The sequence below is a fragment of the Anser anser genome (assembly GCF_964211835.1).
Source record: "Anser anser genome assembly, contig: SUPER_W_unloc_2, whole genome shotgun sequence".
In the NCBI taxonomy this organism is placed as follows: domain Eukaryota; kingdom Metazoa; phylum Chordata; class Aves; order Anseriformes; family Anatidae; genus Anser; species Anser anser.
Window position 1 is genome coordinate 314,530 of NW_028154230.1, and position 18,321 is coordinate 332,850.

The 18,321-nt window shown below is 43.9% G+C and overlaps 1 protein-coding gene across 2 annotated transcripts in view; it reads right to left on the minus strand.

Moving 5' to 3' along the window:
* The window catches only part of LOC310888846 (guanine nucleotide-binding protein G(q) subunit alpha-like), a 185,032-nt gene that overhangs the window by 33,682 nt on the left and 133,029 nt on the right, over window positions 1-18,321 (minus strand). For both annotated transcript variants that reach the window (XM_083852459.1, XM_083852460.1), the window contains 2 exons: window positions 16,125-16,253; window positions 14,010-14,139 (listed from right to left, as the gene is read on the minus strand). In XM_083852459.1, the coding sequence (XP_083708585.1) occupies window positions 14,010-14,139; window positions 16,125-16,253 (259 nt within the window). The remainder of the gene's footprint in view (window positions 1-14,009; window positions 14,140-16,124; window positions 16,254-18,321) is intronic.

The window sequence follows — 18,321 nt, forward strand, 5'->3', positions numbered from 1 at the left end:
CTCGCTCTGTCCTGCCAGCGAGCAGGCTAGGGGTGCAGCAGGAGCTGGGAGGGGACAGACCCAGGACAGCTGACCCAAACTGGCCAAAGGGGTATTCCATACCATCTGACGTCATGCTAAACAATATATAGGGTGGCTAGCCGGGGTGGGGGGGCCGGCTGCTTGGGGATAGGCTGGGCATCGGTCAGCGGGTGGTGAGCAATTGCATTGTGCATCACTTGTTTCTTACATATTATTATTATTAATACTATTATCATTATCACTATTATTATTGTTGTTATTATTATTATTTTCCTGTCTTAATAAACTGTCTTTATCTCAACTCACAGGCTTCACTTTCCCGTTTCTCTCCCCCATCCCAGAGAGGGAGGGGGGAGGGTGAGTGAACGGCTGTGTGGTGTTTAGCTGCCAGCCGGGTTAAACCACAACAGAAGTGGAAGTCTCCCATAAGGATGAGGGCAACCAGTTCCAAAAGCCCGAGATTTCTCCCAGTTGCCTATAGAATAGCTCTTCTTCCCCAATTTACTTTGGGTGATCGATGTTCAGACCACTCCTACTGCTTTACTTCAGAAAATAACCTTTTATCAATGAATATTTTATGCCATCCATTTCCTCTGTAGATTTTCAGTGTCCAATGACATCTCAGAAAATACTTTTGCTTTTTGATAGCTTAAAAAATTTCAAAATTTCATTTAGCCTATGTAAATTAAGCAATGTTTAATCTATCAATTTAGCTCAACTGAGGAAATTGTATCCTAAGTATCTTTTTTGTTTTCCTCTGGGAATACAGTAAAAGAAAGATCCTTCTATACAAAAAAGCCCACACTTTCAGAGACTACCATAGACCTTCAGAAGTTGTATGAAATCATATAACTGTTTGACTTTTAGCATGTTAATGTAGAAAAGACATTTGTCCAAACACCAATAAATACATTTTTTTTGTTTTGCTATTCATGTTAGTAGTAACTACTTAATGAACTCTGCAAAAGTCATGAAAACTTCTGTCCTATAAACCCAGATTTAAAACTATATTCTGCTGTCTCTAGTCCAACCATCATTACAAGTGCTTAATAGTTCTCCTGGAAAGCTGGAACTCACTTCTGTATGTACTGCTCTGAGACCATGAGGTTTTATATGTTTAGGAGAACTACCTGTGATCCATATTTGAATGTAGCTTATCCTGGAATATAGAATATATGTAGGAGTATATATAGGAAAAATATAGGAACATATATATAGGAAAAAATCCTTTATTTAAGAAAAAAAGCTGATTTAAATACATTGAAAAGATCTAAATTCTGCTTTTTTTTTAAAATTATTTCTCCAGATCCACTGGTACAACTCAGGGAAAAATTTACCTATAAGACATAACACATAAATGTATCAGAGAGCTGATCCCTTCATTTTTCTTCTCACCACTAATTCTGTCAGACTTTTCTGGAAAAGTGAAAATGTCAAACACATCTGATTATGTAACTTAGGTTTCCTTTCATCACATCATATCAAACTGAGGGAAGATTTACTTAATTTACAGTACTAATAATGCAATGAATATATTATGTTCTCTGGATCAATTTTTTGTTCATTTCCACCAATGAGTCTAGACAGACTTACTGTTTTATTAGGGGCAGAATTTGGAACACCTGAGTACCCATGAATGTATCTAAATGCATTTTATATATGCTTAAGAAGAGAGAGGTGTTTCAAATATGTGTACAGAATCACAGAATCACAGAATAATCTAGGTTGGAAGAGACCTCCAAGATCACCTGGTCCAACCTCTGACCTAACACTAACAAGTCCTCCACTAAACCATATCACTAAGTTCAACATCTAAACATCTCTTAAACACCTCCAGGGATGGTGACTCAACCACTTCCCTGGGCAGCCCATTCCAATGCCTAACAACCCTTTCAGTAAAGAAGTTCTTCCTAATATCCAACCTAAACCTCCCCTGGCGCAACTTTAGCCCATTCCCCCTCGTCCTGTCACCAGGCACATGGGAGAATAGACCAATCCCCACCTCTCTACAGCCTCCTTTAAGGTAACTGTAGAGAGCGATAAGGTCGCCCTGAGCCTCCTCTTCTCCAGACTGAACAATCCCAGCTCCCTCAGCCGCTTCTCATAAGACTTGTTCTCCAGACCCCTCATCAGCTTCGTTGCCCTTCTCTGGACATGCTCGAGCACCTCCATGTCCTTCTTGTAGCGAGGGGCCCAAAACTGAACACAGTACTCGAGGTGCGGCCTCACCAGAGCCGAGTACAGGGGGACAATCATTTCCCTAGACCTGCTGGCCACACTGTTTCTGGTACAAGCCAGGATGCTGTTGGCCTTCTTGGCCACCTGAGCACACTGCTGGCTCATATTCAGCCGACTATCAACCAATACTCCCAGGTCCTTCTCTGCCAGGCAGCTTTCCAGCCACTCATCTCCCAGCCTGTAGCGCTGCTTGGGGTTGTTGTGCCCCAGGTGCAGGACCCGGCACTTGGCCTTGTTGAACTTCATACAGTTGGCCTCAGCCCATCGGTCCAGCCTATCCAGATCCTCCTGCAGAGCCTTCCTACCCTCGAGCAGATCGACACATGCACCTAACTTGGTGTCATCTGCAAACTTACTGAGGGTGCACTCAATCCCCTCATCCAGATCATCGATAAAGATATTGAAGAGGACTGGCCCCAGTACTGAGCCCTGGGGGACTCCACTAGTGACCGGCCTCCAAGTGGATTTGACTCCATTCACCACGACTCTTTGGGCCCGGCTATCCAGCCAGTTTTTAACCCAACGAAGCGTACGCCAGTCCAAGCCAAGAGCAGCCAGTTTCTTGAGGAGAATGTTGTGGGAAACGGTGTCAAAAGCCTTACTGACGTCAAGGTAGACCACATCCACAGCCTTTCCCTCATCCACTAAGCGCGTCACTTTGTCATAGAAGGAGATCAGGTTTGTCAAGCAGGACCTGCCTTTCATAAACCCATGCTGACTGGGCCTGATCGCCTGGTTGCCCTGCAAGTGCCGCCTGATGACACTCAAGATAATCTGCTCCATGAGCTTCCCTGGCACTGAAGTCAAACTAACAGGCCTATAGTTTCCCGGGTCTACCCTCGGGCCCTTCTTGTAGATGGGCGTCACATTTGCTAGCCGCCAGTCGACTGGGACCTCCCCTGATAGCCAGGACTGCTGATAAATGACGGAAAGCAGCTTGGCCAGCTCTTCCGCCAGTTCTCTCAGCACCCTTGGGTGGGTCCCATCCGGCCCCATCGGCTTGCGTACATCCAAGTGCTGTAGCAGGTCGCCAACCATTTCCTCTTGGATTATGAGGGCCACATTCTACTCACCATCCCCTTCCACCAGCTCAGGGTACTGGGTATCCAGATAACAACTGGTCTTGCCACTAAAGACTGAGAGAAAGAAGGCATTAAGCGCCTCAGCCTTTTCCTCATCTCTTGTCACTAAGTCTCCGCCTGCATCCGGTAAAGGGTGGAGATTCTCCTTAGTCCTCCTTTTTGTGTTTACATATTTATAAAAACATTTTCTGTTATCTTTAACGGCAGTAGCCAGATTGAGCTCCAGATGAGCTTTGGCCTTTCTAATTTTGTCCCTGCACTGCCTTACAACATCCTTATAGTCCTCCTGAGTGGCCCGCCCTCTTCTCCAAAGGTCATAAACCCTCTTTTTTTTTCCTAAGCTCTAGCTACAACTCTGTTCATCCAGGCCAGTCTTCTTCCGCGCTGGCTTGTCTTTGGGCACGTGGAGACAGACCGCTCCTGAGCCTTTAAGATTTCCTTCTTGAAGAGTGCCAAGCCTTCCCGGACTCCTCTGCCCTTCAGAACTGCCTCCCAAGGGACTCTGCCAACCAGTGTCCTGAACAGCTCAGTCTGCCCTCCGGAAGTCCAAGATAGCAGTTTTACTGATCCCCCTCCTGACCTGGCCAAGAATAGAGAACTCTACCATTTCATGCTCACTCTGCCCAAGACAGCTCCTGATCACCACATCTCCCACCAGTCCTTCTCTGTTTGTGAAGAGAAGGTCAAGCGGGGCACCTCCCCTGGTAGGCTCACTAACCAGCTGCATCAGGAAGCTATCTTCCACACTCTCCAGAAACCTCCTAGACTGCTTCCTCTGAGCTGTACTGTATTTCCGAGTATACCATCTGAACTTTTTGAAAGAGATGTTTAAATTTTTCACATTGTGTATTTATGCACCAAAATCAGATGCTTAATTATTTACAAACTGTACATATACTTAAGAGAGGAGTGATTACATTGTTTCTGAGCATTGCTTGTTAAGAGTCATAGTTAAAATACAGCTTGTGCAGCCATGCATGCTTTTCTTCAGGTTTGAAACCTCCAATTTTTTAATTACAGATCTTTGTCACTAGACTGCAATTTCATGGATTTGCTTCATTTTTGCTTCATTTAAGCAACATCCTACACAGGGCTCTCAATGACAGGCAGTCTGAACACTTGTCGCATTTCTATGCATGACATCCCAGGTTCGAGACCACCCGGTCCTGAGGGAAGTGGCTAATGTAGTTGCAAAGACTATCTCCATCATATTAGAAAAGTCTTGGCGGTCAGGAGAAGTCCCTGGTGACTGGAAAAAGCCAACCATCACTCCCATTTTTAAAAAGGAGGGAAAGGAAGACCTGGGGAATTACAGACCGGTGAGCCTCAACCTCTGTGCCTGGCAAGATCATCAGAAAGATTTTTCTGGAAGCAATGTTGAGGCACTTCAAAAACCAGGAGGTGATCTGAGAAAGCCAGCATGGCTTCACCAAGGGCAAATTGTGCCCGATCAATCTGGCGGCCTTCTATAATGGAGTCACTGCATCAGCTGATAAGGGAAGACCTACCGATGTCATCTACCTGGACTTCTGTAAGGCCTGTGGCATGGTCCCACCTGACATCCTGGTCTCCAAACTGGAGATGGATTTGAAGGGTGGACCATTGAGTGGATAAGGAATTGGCTTGAAGGCCGCACCCAGAGAGTGGTGGTCAATGGCTCTATGTCCAGGTGGAAACCAGTGACGAGTGGTGTCCCTCAGGTGTGTCTTGGGACTAGTACTGTTTAATGTCTTTATCAGTGATATAGACAATGGGATTGAGCGCACCCTCAGCAAGTTTGCAGATGACACCAAGCTGAATAGTGCAGTCGATACAACAGAAGGAAGGGATGCCATTCAAAGGGACCTGGACAAGCTTGAGAAGTGGACCCATGTGAACCTAATGAGGTTCAACAAGTCAAAGTGCAAGGTGCTGCACCTGGGTTGGGGCAATCCCAGACATGAGTACAGACTGGGAGAAAAACTCATTGACAGCAGAAGGCTAGCGGCATCCTGAGCTACATCAAAAGAGGAGTGGCCAGCAGGTCAAGGGAGGTGATTGTCCCCCTCTGTTCTGCCCTTGTGAGGCCCCACTTGGAGTACTGCATCCAGGTCTGGAGCCTCCAGCACAAGAAAGATTTGGATCTCTTAGAGCAGGTCCAGAGGAGGGCCATGAAGATGATCAAGGGGCTGGAGCATCTCTCCTATGAAGAAAGGCTGAAAGAGCTGTGGCTATTCAGCTGACAGAAGAGAAGGCTCCGGGGTGACCTCCTTGCAGCTTTTCAGTACTGAAAGGGGACTCAAAAAATCACAGAATCACAGAATTGTAGGGGTTGGAATCGACCTCAAGAGACCATCGGGTCCAACCCCCCTGCCAAAACAGGTTCCCTAGAGCAGGCTGCCCAGGTAGGCGTCCAGACGGGCCTTGAATATCTCCAGAGAAGGAGACTCCACAACCTCCCCGGGCAGCCTGTTCCAGCGCTCCATCACCCTCACCGTGAAGAAGTTCTTTCGCATGTTGGTGCGGAACTTCCTGTGCTCCAGTTTTTGGCCGTTGCCCCTTGTCCTATCCCCACAAACCACTGAAAAGAGGGTGGCCAAATCCCACTGTCTCCCACACTTAAGATATTTGTAATCATTGATAAGATCCCCTCTCAGTCTTCTCAAGGCTGAACAGACCCAGGTCTCTCAGTCTTTGCTCATAGGGAAGATGCTTCAGGTCCCGTATCATCTTTGTTGCTCTCAGCTGGACTCTTTCCAGGAGATCCCTGTCTTTTTTGTACCGGGGAGCCCAGAACTGGACACAGTACTCCAGGTGAGGTCTGACCAGGGCAGAGTAGAGGGACAGGATCACCTCCCTTGACCTGCTGGCCACGCTCCCTTTAATGCACGCCAGGATCCCATTGGCCTTCTTGGCCACCAGGGCACACTGCTCATGGTCAACCTGTCATCCACCAGGACCCCAAGACTTTCTCTGCATGTCGATGAAGATGTTGAACAAGACCGGACCCAGCACCGACCCCTGGGGAACACCGCTAGTCACAGGGCTGCAGCCGGACTCTGTGCCGCCGATCACCACCCTCTGAGCTCAGCCAGTCAGCCAGTTCTCAACCCACCTTACTGTCCACTCATCTATCCCACACTTTGTCAGCTTTGCTAGCAGGACATCGTGGGAGACAGTATCAGAAGCCTTGCTAAAGTCAAGGTAGATGACATCCACTGCTATCCCCCCGTCTACCCAGCTGGTGATGCCATCATAGAAGGCAAGGAGGTTGGTCAAGCACGATTTCCCCTTGGTGAATCCATGCTGACTACTCCTCATAACATTCTTCTCTTCCAATTGCTTGGAGATGGCATCCAGAACAAGCTGTTCCAACACCTTTCCAGGGACAGAGGTGAGACTGACTGGCCTGTAGTTTCCCGGATCCTCCTCCTTTCCCTTCTTGAAGACCGGAGTGACACTGGCTATCCTCCAGTCTTCAGGCACCTCTCCTGTTCTCCAGGACCTTTCAAAGATGATAGAGAGCGGTTCAGCGATCACCTCCGCTAACTCCCTCATCACACATGGATGCATCCCATCGGAGCCCGTGGATTTGTGTTCATTGATCCCACTCAGATGCTCCCGAACCACTCCCTCGTCAACCAGGGGGGAGGTCTCCATTTCCCAGACTCTTTTTCCTCCCTCCAGGGTCCAGGAGTCCCGGGGGGGAGTCTTTGAAGCAAAGACCAAAGCAAAGAAGGCATTCAGTATCTCTGCCTTCTCAGCGTCCCCCGTTACCAGGACACCCTCCTCATTCAGCAGGGGACCCCCACAACAGTGTCACCCTTAGTAGCCTGCCCCTTAATTCTCACCCACAAGCTCTCCACTCATTTTTCACCCTCTTCAAAAAGATGGAGAACAACTTTTTGCTCAGGCAGACAGTGACAGGACAAGGGGAAATGGCTTTAATCTAAAAGAAGGGAGATTTAGAATAGAGGTTAGGAGGAAGTTCTTCCCTCAGAGGGTGGTGAGGCAGTGGAACAGGTTGCCCAGAGAGGTTGTGGATGCCCCATCCCTGGAGGTGTTCAAGACCAGGTTGGACAAGGCCCTGGGCAACCTGCTCTAGTGGTTGCATCCCTGTCCATGGCAGGGGGGTTGAAACTAGATGATCTTTAAGGTCCCTTCCATCCCAAGCCGTTCTATGATTCTATGATACCCTTAGAGAGTAGTTATAGTACATTCCTCTGAACTTTGAATACTTAATTCCTCCAAGTGTATGAAGTCAGAAATTGTGTTTAACTCAACCTTACACATATCCAGTGAGTAAAAAGCCCTTGAGATATACTAGCGATACCTCTCAAATTACTGTAGACTCATCTGATTTATAATCCAAATTCATTTCTCTTGAGTAAGCTAAACAAGGGAAGAAACCCAGTTACAGCAGCTAGTCTATTATGCACTACATTTTGAAAATACAAACCTCAGTCTTAAGAGTTCTAATAGTTTCAGACTGATGACCGTTCATAAAACAAACACAGATGTGCTGAATGGCAAATAGTAGTTGTTATAGGTGTAAATTTATAAAAGAAAATGAGATTAATGAAACTATGTGTTAACTGAAAATAATTGCACAGATAATTTAAAAGTATAGTTTTCTTTGTTAAAGCAAGGTACAAGGAATAAGACAGGCGATATCATGAAGTGGACTAATTAGAAGAAGAAAGTAGGCCATCTTACAAAAAACATACTGTTTAATCAGGCCATTGAAAGCAATGCAAGAGGAGTAGCAGAACAGTGCAAGTTTTTGAGTCACATTTCTTAAAAAGAAGACAGGCATAACGATCAAAGAAGGATTAGATTCTACCACAGTATCACGCTGATGCTGTGCATAAGAAGAAAGTCGGGCATTTATTCACACTCTCACTTTCGTGCTGAAATTTTAATACCATTTCACAATTTAAAAGTTATTTGAATTTTACAGAGTGAAAAATATTCATTGACTGATTAACAAAGCACTCAAGTTCAGTTATTGTCTTTCCTAATGAACCTGTTACACCACAGTGAGGAATAAAAGCAATGTTTCTTGTAAATAGTTTAATTTCAGGTGAGAAATAACACAAATGTTATATTTGTCACACCCACGTTCAGAGAAAAATACACTTTTCTTTATGTGGAATAAATGCATTCATGATTTATGGGACTGGAGAAGGGAAAAGGATGGGAATAAAGCAGTGTTCTGGTATACCAAAAAAAACCCAAAACTATATAGAGAGGCTACAGCTTACTGAAAGCCAAAACTAAGTTGCCCAGATTGGTGCTTAGCTCCAAGAAAGACTCGATCCACCCCAGAGGTAAGGCTGCTAGTATGTGCCCCAAGGTTTTGTATAAAATCATAGAATCATTAAGGTTGGAAAAGACCTCCAAGATCATCTGGTCCAACCATTACCCTACCACCAATATCACCCACTAAACCATGTCCCTAAGAACCACGTCCAGCCTTTCCTTAAACACCCCCAAGGATGGTGACTCCACCACCTCCCTGGGCAACCTGTTCCAATGCCTGACTACTCTTTCTGAGAAGAAATTTCTCCTAATTTCCAACCTAAACCTCCCCTGGAGCAACGTGAGGTCATTCCCTCCTGTCCTATCACTAGTTAACTGTGAGAAGAGGCCTTTCAGGTAGTTGTAGAGAGCAACAAGGTCTCCCTTGAGCCTCCTCTCCTCCAAACTAAACAACCCCAGTTCCCTCAGCTGCTCCTCATAGGACTTGTGTTCCAGACCCTTCACCAGCTTTGTAGCCCTTCTCTGGACATGTTCCAGGGCCTCAGTGTCTTTTTTTTTTTAGTGACGGGCCCAAAACTGAACACAGTACTCAAGGTGCGGCCTCACCAGAGCAGAGTACAGTGTGTAGTGAGTATACATGGCAAGGTTTTGGTAGTGGGGGGCTGTAGGGGTGGCTTCTGTGAGAAGAATCCAGAAGCTGCCACATGTTAGATAAGGGCCAGTTTCAGCATACTCCAAAGGGCCCTGCCGCTGGCCAGATCTGAGCAAATAAGTGATGTTGTTTGTACCTCTGCGAGACCATATTTGAGAAAGGGAAAAAACTGCTGCAGAACAGCAGCTGGGAGAGTGAGGAGTGATGAACAGTCTTGCAGACACCAAGGTCAATGAAGAAGGAGGGGGAGAAGGTGCTCCAGGCACCAGAGCAGAAGATCCCCTGTGGCCTGTGGAGAGGACCATGGTGAAGCAGGCTGTCCTCCTGCAGCCCATGGTGTACCACGGTAGAGCAGGGTTCCACGCTGCAGCCCGTGGAGGAGACCACGGTGGAGCAGGTGGATCTGACCTGAAGGAGGCTGCGGCCTATGGAGATCCCCTACCAGAGCAGACTTCGGGTCAGACCTGTAGCCCATGGAGAGGAGCCCACACAGGAGCAGGTGATCTGGCAGGAGACGCTGCCTGTGGGGGACCCAGGTTGGAGCAGTGTGCTCCTGGATAGACCCCGTGTTATGAACCCATATTTGGAGCAGTTCTTGAAGAGCTGCTGCCTGTGGGAAGCCCACGTAGAATCAGTTTGAGAAGGACTGCATCCCATGGTAGGGACCCTATGCTGGCGAAAGGGAAGAGAGTGACTGTGAAGGAGCGGTAGAGGAGAAGCTATAGAACGGCAGCAACCCCCATTCCCCCATTCCCCTGTGCTGCTTGGGGGGAAGAGGTGGAAGAGGGTCGATAGTGGGAAGGTGCTTTTAGTTTGTTTTCTTTGTTTCTCACTCCTATAGCTTGTTAGTAAGAGGCAAAAAAAAAATAAAAATTAATCTTCCTATGGTGAGTCTGTTTTGCCCGTGACAATAATTATTGAGTGATCTCCCTGTGATCTCCTCTGCACAGCTTTCCAGCCACTCTGCCCCAAGCCTGTAGCGCTGCATGGGGTTATTGTGACCGAAGCGCAGGACCTGGCACTTAGTCTTGTTGAACCTCATCCCATTGGCCTCTGCCCATCAACCCATCCTGTCCAGGTCCCTCTGTAGGGCCTTCCTACCCTCCCGCAGATCGACACTTCCCCCCAACTTGGTGTCGCCTGCCAACTTACTGAGGGTAAACTCAATTTCCTCACCCAAATCATCAGTAAAGATATTAAAGAGGATGGGCCCCAACACCGACCTCTGGGGAACACCATTCGTGATCGGTCTCCAGCTGGATTTCACTCCATTCACCACCACTCTCTGGGCCCGGCCATCCAAACAGTTTTTAACCCAGCAAAGAGTGTACCTGTCCAAGCCATGAGCTTCCAGTTTCTCCTGGAGAATATGGTGAGAGACCGTGTCAAAGGCTTTGCTGTATGTATGACTTACTGTTGTGGTTTAACCCGGCCGGCAGCTAAACACCACACAGCCGTTCACTCACCCTCCCCCTCCCTCTCTGGGATGGGGGAGAGAAACGGGAAAGTGAAACCTGTGAGTTGAGATAAAGACAGTTTATTAAGACAGGAAAATAATAATAATAACAATAATAATAATAATGATAATAGTATTAATAATAATGTGTACGAAACAATGATGCACAATGCAATTGCTCACCACCCGCTGACCGATGCCCAGCCTATCCCTGAGCAGCCGGCCCCCCCACCCCGGCTAGCCACCCCTATATATTGTTTAGCATGACGTCAGATGGTATGGAATACCCCTTTGGCCAGTTTGGGTCAGCTGTCCTGGGTCTGTCCCCTCCCAGCTCCTGCTGCACCCCTAGCCTGCTCGCTGGCAGGACAGAGCGAGAAGCTGAAAAGTCCTTGGCCTGGTGTAAGCACTGCTCTGCAACAATTAAAACATCAGCATGTTATCAGCTCTCTTCTCATCCTAATCCAAAACATAGCACCCTACCAGCTACTAGGAGGAAAATTAACTCTGTCCTAACTGAAACCAGGACACTTAGAAAAAAAATGGTTTGAATTAAGTTATGAACATTTCAAACTGAAAGACAAAAAGGTTCAAAAGTTTTTCACTGTTGTTATTAAGAAACTTAAATAGTTTATCAGTGAGGTAGAAGAACCATCTTCGAGAGAAAGAAGAGTTTTAGAGCTTTTACCTCCACAAAACATTTTGAAAGTGAAAACTTAAGAAATCAGGAGAGCTTTATGAGTAAGATCTTTTTTATAAGAGTTGAAAAAAAAATCATTGAAAAGTATCACTTCAGTCATTTTAAAGTGGTAGTAGAGCCCAGGACAGAAGGGAAGTGTTCAGTCCATATATTCCATTCAGTTTGCAACATGTGAACAGTTGTAGCTGATGAGAACACAGGGCAAGATTGTATACTTGGAAAGCCCAGGAAGATATTGTTCCAGCTTCTAAAGAACGTCTAAGTTATTGTATTGGGTTTATGTGGGAAGGTTTTGGTAGCAGGAGCAGGGGGCGGGGGGGGGGGGTGTGCGTGGAAGAGGCTGCAAAGATGTCATCTGTGAGACCAGGAGCTGCCGCTATGTCTGACACAGCCAGTTCCAGCCATCTCCAAAAGGGACCCACCACTGGCCAAAGCTTAGACAATGAGTGATGCTGGTTGTGCTTTTGTGTTGACATATTTAAGAAAGGGGAAAAAAATGCTGTGCAGCAGCTGTGAGAGAGAAGAGTAAGAAAAGATGTGAGAGAAAACTCTCAAGACACCAAGGTCAGTGAAGAAGCAAGGGGAGGAGGTGCTCAAGACGCTGAAGCAGAGATTCCCCTGCAACCCATGGAGAAGACCATGGTTAAGCAGGTTGTCCCCCTGAAGACCATGGAGGACCACAGCGGAGCAGATGTCCAAAGTGCAGTCTGTGGCGGACCCCATGCCAGAGCAGGTGGATATGCCCTGAAGGAAACTGAAGCCTCTGGAAAGTTCAATTAAAGAGTGGGCTCATGGCAGGAACGGTAGCTCTGTAGGGGACCCACGCTGGAGTAGTCCATTCCTGAAGAACTGTACTCCATGGTATGGACCCATGCTGGAGCAGTTCTTGAAGAACTGCATCCCACAGGAAGGATCCATGTTGGAGCACTTCCTGAAGGACTGTGTCCAGTGGGAGGGACCCCACACTGGAGCAGGGGAAGAGTGTGGAGAGGAAGGAGCTGCAGAGATGTACTGTTATGAACTGCCGCAACCCCCATTCTCTACCCCCCATGCAAATTGAGGGGGAGGAGGTAGAAGAATCGGGGGTGAATTTTAGCCTGGGAAGAAGGGTGGTGGGTGGTGGGTAGGTGTTTTTAGTTAGTTTGGGTTTTTTTTAGTTCTCACTATCCTATTCTACTATTAACTGGCAATAAATTAAATGAATCTTCACCAAGTCGAGTCTGTTTTGCCCACGACAATAATTCCTGAGTGAGCTCCCTGTCCTTATCTCAACCCACAAGCCTTTTCATCTTATTTTTCTCCCCTGTCTTGCTGAGCAGGGGGAGTGAGAGAGAAGCTTGATGAGCACCTGGCTACCAGCCAAGGTTAACCCACCACAGTAAGAAATAATTTAACACACTAACATATATGCAAAATTGTGAAAGTGAGGTTTCTGTTATCTCCTCCTCAAAAGACTATTTCAATGATTTACATTTACCATAAACCAAAATGTTCAAAGACTAGGAGCCTATTTATAGCACACATTACAGTCTTAAATTAATCTCTAGAAGAGTATAAATGCTTTCCCTACCCCACAAAGCAGGATGTATTTTATGCTGCAGGCTATTTGCACTACTATTTTTCTTGTGACATTCATATTCCACCCTATGTTCTATACTTGGGTTCTAGTTAAAAGCACAATACTGTTAGCGTCATTCTGTTAGATCATTATGCTGAGAAAAATAATTAACAACACATCAAAGATGTATGTCTTAGGAAAAGAAATAAAAAATTTCTGATACCTGCGACATTAGAGGAATACAAAAATAAAAAGAAGTTTGCTGAATAACTGGAATAGTCTTCATGAAGGAAAAAAAATCCAAGTATTAAATAAGCTTCCTACTCTGTAAACTGTATACAAAACATTGGGCACTACTACATTTTGCCTGCTTAATTCAAACATCACTAACTTCTTACTTCTGTTATTCTTTGAAATAACAATACAATTAGAAAATATAAGTGAATATAAATCTTATACTTTAAGTCAATATAATGAAGTTTAGTACTTTAGGATCATAAAACCCTAGGATTGTGAACCCATAGGGTCAAATAACTTATGAATTGTTTTCATTCCCACTGCAGATTTTTATGGCTCTGCTACACAACATTAACTGTACAATTAGCTACAGTAAGAACATCTCTCTACGGTCAATTCCAATCCACTTTAACACAAAATAGATAGGTTGCACTGACTCTCCATTGAGGAGATCGGTTTGTGTCATATTATTTGAGGCTTACCCTCTTGATCCCTGTAGAACTTCTCATTCTATTACATGCAGTTGCATACAACTGCTGGTAGACATTTGGAAAACAGATGGGCCTTGACAAGCCAGTCTGCTTTGAAAATGTCTTAGAAGAACTAACAAATTTGAATTTTGATGTTTAGCACAAACTGTTCAATCAGTATACTTTACTAGTCCAACAATTTTAATCTCCAAATAATTATGTAAAAACACACACATTTCTACTGAAGCTTTCCAAAAACTTGTGTTTTAACCAAATTTTAAATAAAATTTAAAATAATTTTTAGTGGAATTATTTTTTCTTCAAAGCTGGTCGTTTATGCTGATGTTTTCTTACCTCATTGTCTGACTCCACAAGCACTTGATCATATTCACTAAGGGCTACTAGGAACATGATAGATGTGACATTTTCAAAGCAATGTATCCATTTTCTTCTTTCTGATCGTTGGCCTCCTACATCCACCATTCTGCAAAATTAACAATGACCACATAAATTCTACAAATACCTTAGCAGATAAACATACAGTCACATATGGAACATTGAATTCAAGAATTTAGATGAAAACACAGTTTGGTTTGTTTTTCTTAAAAAAATAATAATTCCATTAATATTTCACAGAATTGTAGAATTGTTCAGGTTGGAAGGGACCTCTGGAGGTCATCTGGTCCAACCTGCCTGGCTCAAGCAGGACCACTTGCCCAGGACCAAGTCCAGACAGCTTTTGAAGATCTCCAAAGAGGGAGACTCCACAACCTCTCTGGGCAACCTCTTCAAGTGCTCAGTCACCCGCACAGTAAAGAAGTTTGTGCCCATTGCCTCTTGTTCTGACACTGGGCACCAATGAAAAGAGCCTGGATCTGTCTTCATTGCAGCCTCCTTTCAAGTATTTATAGACATTGATGAGATCCTATCTGAGCCTTCTCTAGGCTGAACAGTCCCAACTCTCTTAGCCTTTCCTCCTAGGAAAGATACTCCAGTCCCTTGATCATCTTCATGGCCCTTCGTTGAACTCTTTCCAGTAGCTCCATGTCTCTCTTCTAATGGGGAGCCCAGAACCAAACAGAGATGCAGCCTCACCAATGCTGAATAGAGGGAAAGGATCACCTCTCTTGACCTGTTGGCAGTACTTTGCCTAATGCAGCCCAGGATTTCTTCTTTGTGGCAAGGGCACATTGCTGGCTCATGTTCAACTTGGTGTCCACCAGAATCCCCTAGGTCATTTTCTGTCAAGCAGCTTGACAGAAAAGCAGCAATAGACTCTGTGTGGCTCCCAGGATATACTGGTGCATGAGTTTGTTCCTCCCCAGGGGAGGAACAAAGGGGGGGGAGGGAGAGAGTAACCAGCAGTCCTGTGAGGGACTCATAGACAGGGCTGCTGAACAAAGGGCATGGGGTAATGTGAAAGGGAGGAATTGCAAAATCAACAAAATGGGGGTTAAGCAGGGTCACCTCCAGCACTTGCAGGTAAGCAAGGATGTGTCTACAAGGCACCATTATGGATAAGTCCCCCACATCCAACATGTTGGGGTGCGTCTCTAAATTGCCTGTATACATGTATGCATGTAGGATGGGAAATAAACAAGATGAGTTAGAGAAGTGCATACAGTTGCAGGGCTACAATCTTTCTGGGATCATGGACACGGTGGGATAATTCCCATGACTGAAATGTTGCAATGAAAGTATACAGGCTTTTTAGGAAGGACAGGCTGGGGAGATGAGGAGGGGGGTCTTGTTTTCTATGTGAGCTAGAGTGCATGGAGCTCTGCCTGGAGATGGATGAGGGAGGAGCTGACTGAGAGCTTATGGGTTAGGATTAAAGTTGCCCAGCTTATTACAGCTACCTAATTTTAAGAGCATAAACTGAATACAATGTATTTACTAAACTTAATAGCCAAAATAAAAACTGAAATTTGCCTGCAGAGTGTACTCCTAATTCATTAGGCATCTCAATGTAACTAGACACTCGGGTGTCTTAATTGCAATTGTAATTGATAGTTATTCTTTAAGCAACTGTTTTTGCACTCAGAATGAGCTGTGGGGAAAATCATTTGTTGGAGCGGTAGTAAACTCACAAAATATCACTTCTCTCTAAAAATCAAGTACAGAAGTGGTACCTTCACATTTCATAATTTACATGAATCAGAAGGAAATGTGATTGCATTTTCTTATTATTATTCATAATGAAACAGCTATACTCATTCTACTGAAAAATTACTTCCAGTTTTTCTGTCAGTAATTCACTTCAGAAAAAGTCTATTTGTCTCTCATCCTCTTGACATCTTTAATGATAGCTGCCCTTCATATATGGACAAAAACATAAAATTACATAAAATTATCTCAAACTTTAAACATAGAATAATTTGTACTTTTAACCAATACCCTGTACATGGTATTACTAATATAAAAGGAAAAGAATAAAAAGAAACAAAGCATCTGTCTACTTTTTTCTACCTGAAAATGACGCTTTGTAAGTCGAATGGATATTCAATGATCCCTGTTGTTGGGACTCGAACTCTAAGCACATCTTGCTGAGTTGGCAGGTAGGTTGAATCTGCTATGCGGTCCAAATCGTTAAGATAACTAAAGACAGGGAGAAACAACAGGAATGCAAGACAGTGACACCATTATACTACTGAGGAGAAGAGAAGGGAAGACTTGGGAAAAGAAGTAGGATGTGGGATAGGAAGAAGTGCAACAGAAAAAAGAGCAATATTGGCATAAAAGAGGGAAGAAAATGGACATTTTCATAGCTTCCAGTAAATAGTACAAAAGGACAGCATAATCATTATGATTTTCATATAAATTTGCTTGGATTTCACACATGGAACTACCAACAATTCAGAATTTTTAATTATTAAATTCTGGGTAAAGACAAATAATATGATAAAATGTCTAAGAAATATAAACCAATATAATTTTATCTGAAAATATCTTTTTCTTGATATTTACTCTGTAGTGTCAACACAGACACATGGATAGAGAAACATGAATCTCTTAAGTGACAGTTAACTCATTTAGCAGAGATCATTATCAGTTACAAAATGGTAGGAGGATAAATCGCACTCTTTGGAGCTAAAAGAAACAAACTCACACTGACTGATTAAAAAAAATCTCTCCGGATATTGTTATCAGAAGGGAGAGCTATGATCATCTAGTGTGATGTCTGGCACCTGAAATTCCTTCATCCAGGCAGAAAGTTCTGATAAAGTTATTAAGCCTACAGTACGTGAAATGCATCCAAGTCAGTTAGCAAATAATCTGAAACTGCAATAAAACTGTAATGACTTTTTAACTACAACAACTCTTCTGCTATTGCTTAATGGTGGTTTTCAACCATAAAGCAGCAGTGCACTGGAGGTTTTAGTTAACTTTCATAAAAGATGCTTCAAAAAAAAAAATTTGTTTGGATCCAGCAGTTGCACGCAAATTTAGTGCACCAGGCAGTTTGGGCTCTCCCCAGGCTAGATGTCTGCTGTAGGAAATGAAGTTTTTGTGTATTTGATTACTTCCAAGCACAAGGATGACCTACTTGGTCAGAGTTAGTCACTGATAAAATAACCTAAGGCTACCATGATTCATTCTAGGGGAAGACACCAATAGACTCTGTGCAGTTTATCAAATTACTGAATATCACTAAGCTCTGAATATATTCTTTTCTTCATAGTTATTATTTAAGGTGTTATTTTAAAAAATAAATTCACATAAAAAATAACTAGGCTACTTCTAGATACTCGGAATGATTTGCTATGAAATAGTGAATGTTGTCATGAACAATGACAGAAACAGCAATTTGAATTCTAATTTACAGTATAAATACAGAAGAATTAATTTGTTAACCCTTGCAGAGAGCCAAAAATATTATCAAATTTTCTTCACTATGATTTTATTCATGAAAGATTAAGCTGACAGTAAACGTTGAATATGAGAATATTACACATAATAAGAAAGATGTATTGAACCATATATCTTAGAAAAAAATATATTCAGAAGTTAGTACTCTGATAAAATTTTCTCAGAACACTATTTCTAGGGTTTTCTAGGGTTTTTCTATTTTTTTTTTTGAATATTTTCTCAGAACTAGTTTCTGCCAATGGGAAAAAGGGCTTGAAAATCCGAGCATTTCATCTGCCCTTAGATGTTTTACACAAAAAGCAGAATAGATAAGCTGATCATCAATTTGTTGCGGGGTGTGTGGATTTGTTATGGATAACCACAGGAGGAAATCCAAAGAGACACTGAAACACTAATTGACCTCTTTTTTCCTCCCACCCCTCTGTTGTCTGGAATATGTACTTGGATTTTTCCTTTCTCGAAGGTTATTTGGGCACCTGGTTTATTTAATAGGTCTCGCCCTAAACAGAGGAAGGGGACATTGCAGCAAGTATAAAAATTCATGAGTCAAAACTCATTTCTTAATTTCACATTTAATTGGTTGCAAGAAGGGTTTAACCTCTCACTTTCCCATGGCCCCAATCACTGACATAGAGAATTTACTCAATGGTCCCTTGCAAATGTTTACTACCAAATAAGTGTTTGCTGTATCTACTAAAAAAAACTGTAATCTCATTCCCTGGCTTTACTGGAACCAGGGGCTCTGCTGGGATACTGGATAATTCTGACCCCGGTTCCCTTCAATCTGATTCTTCCG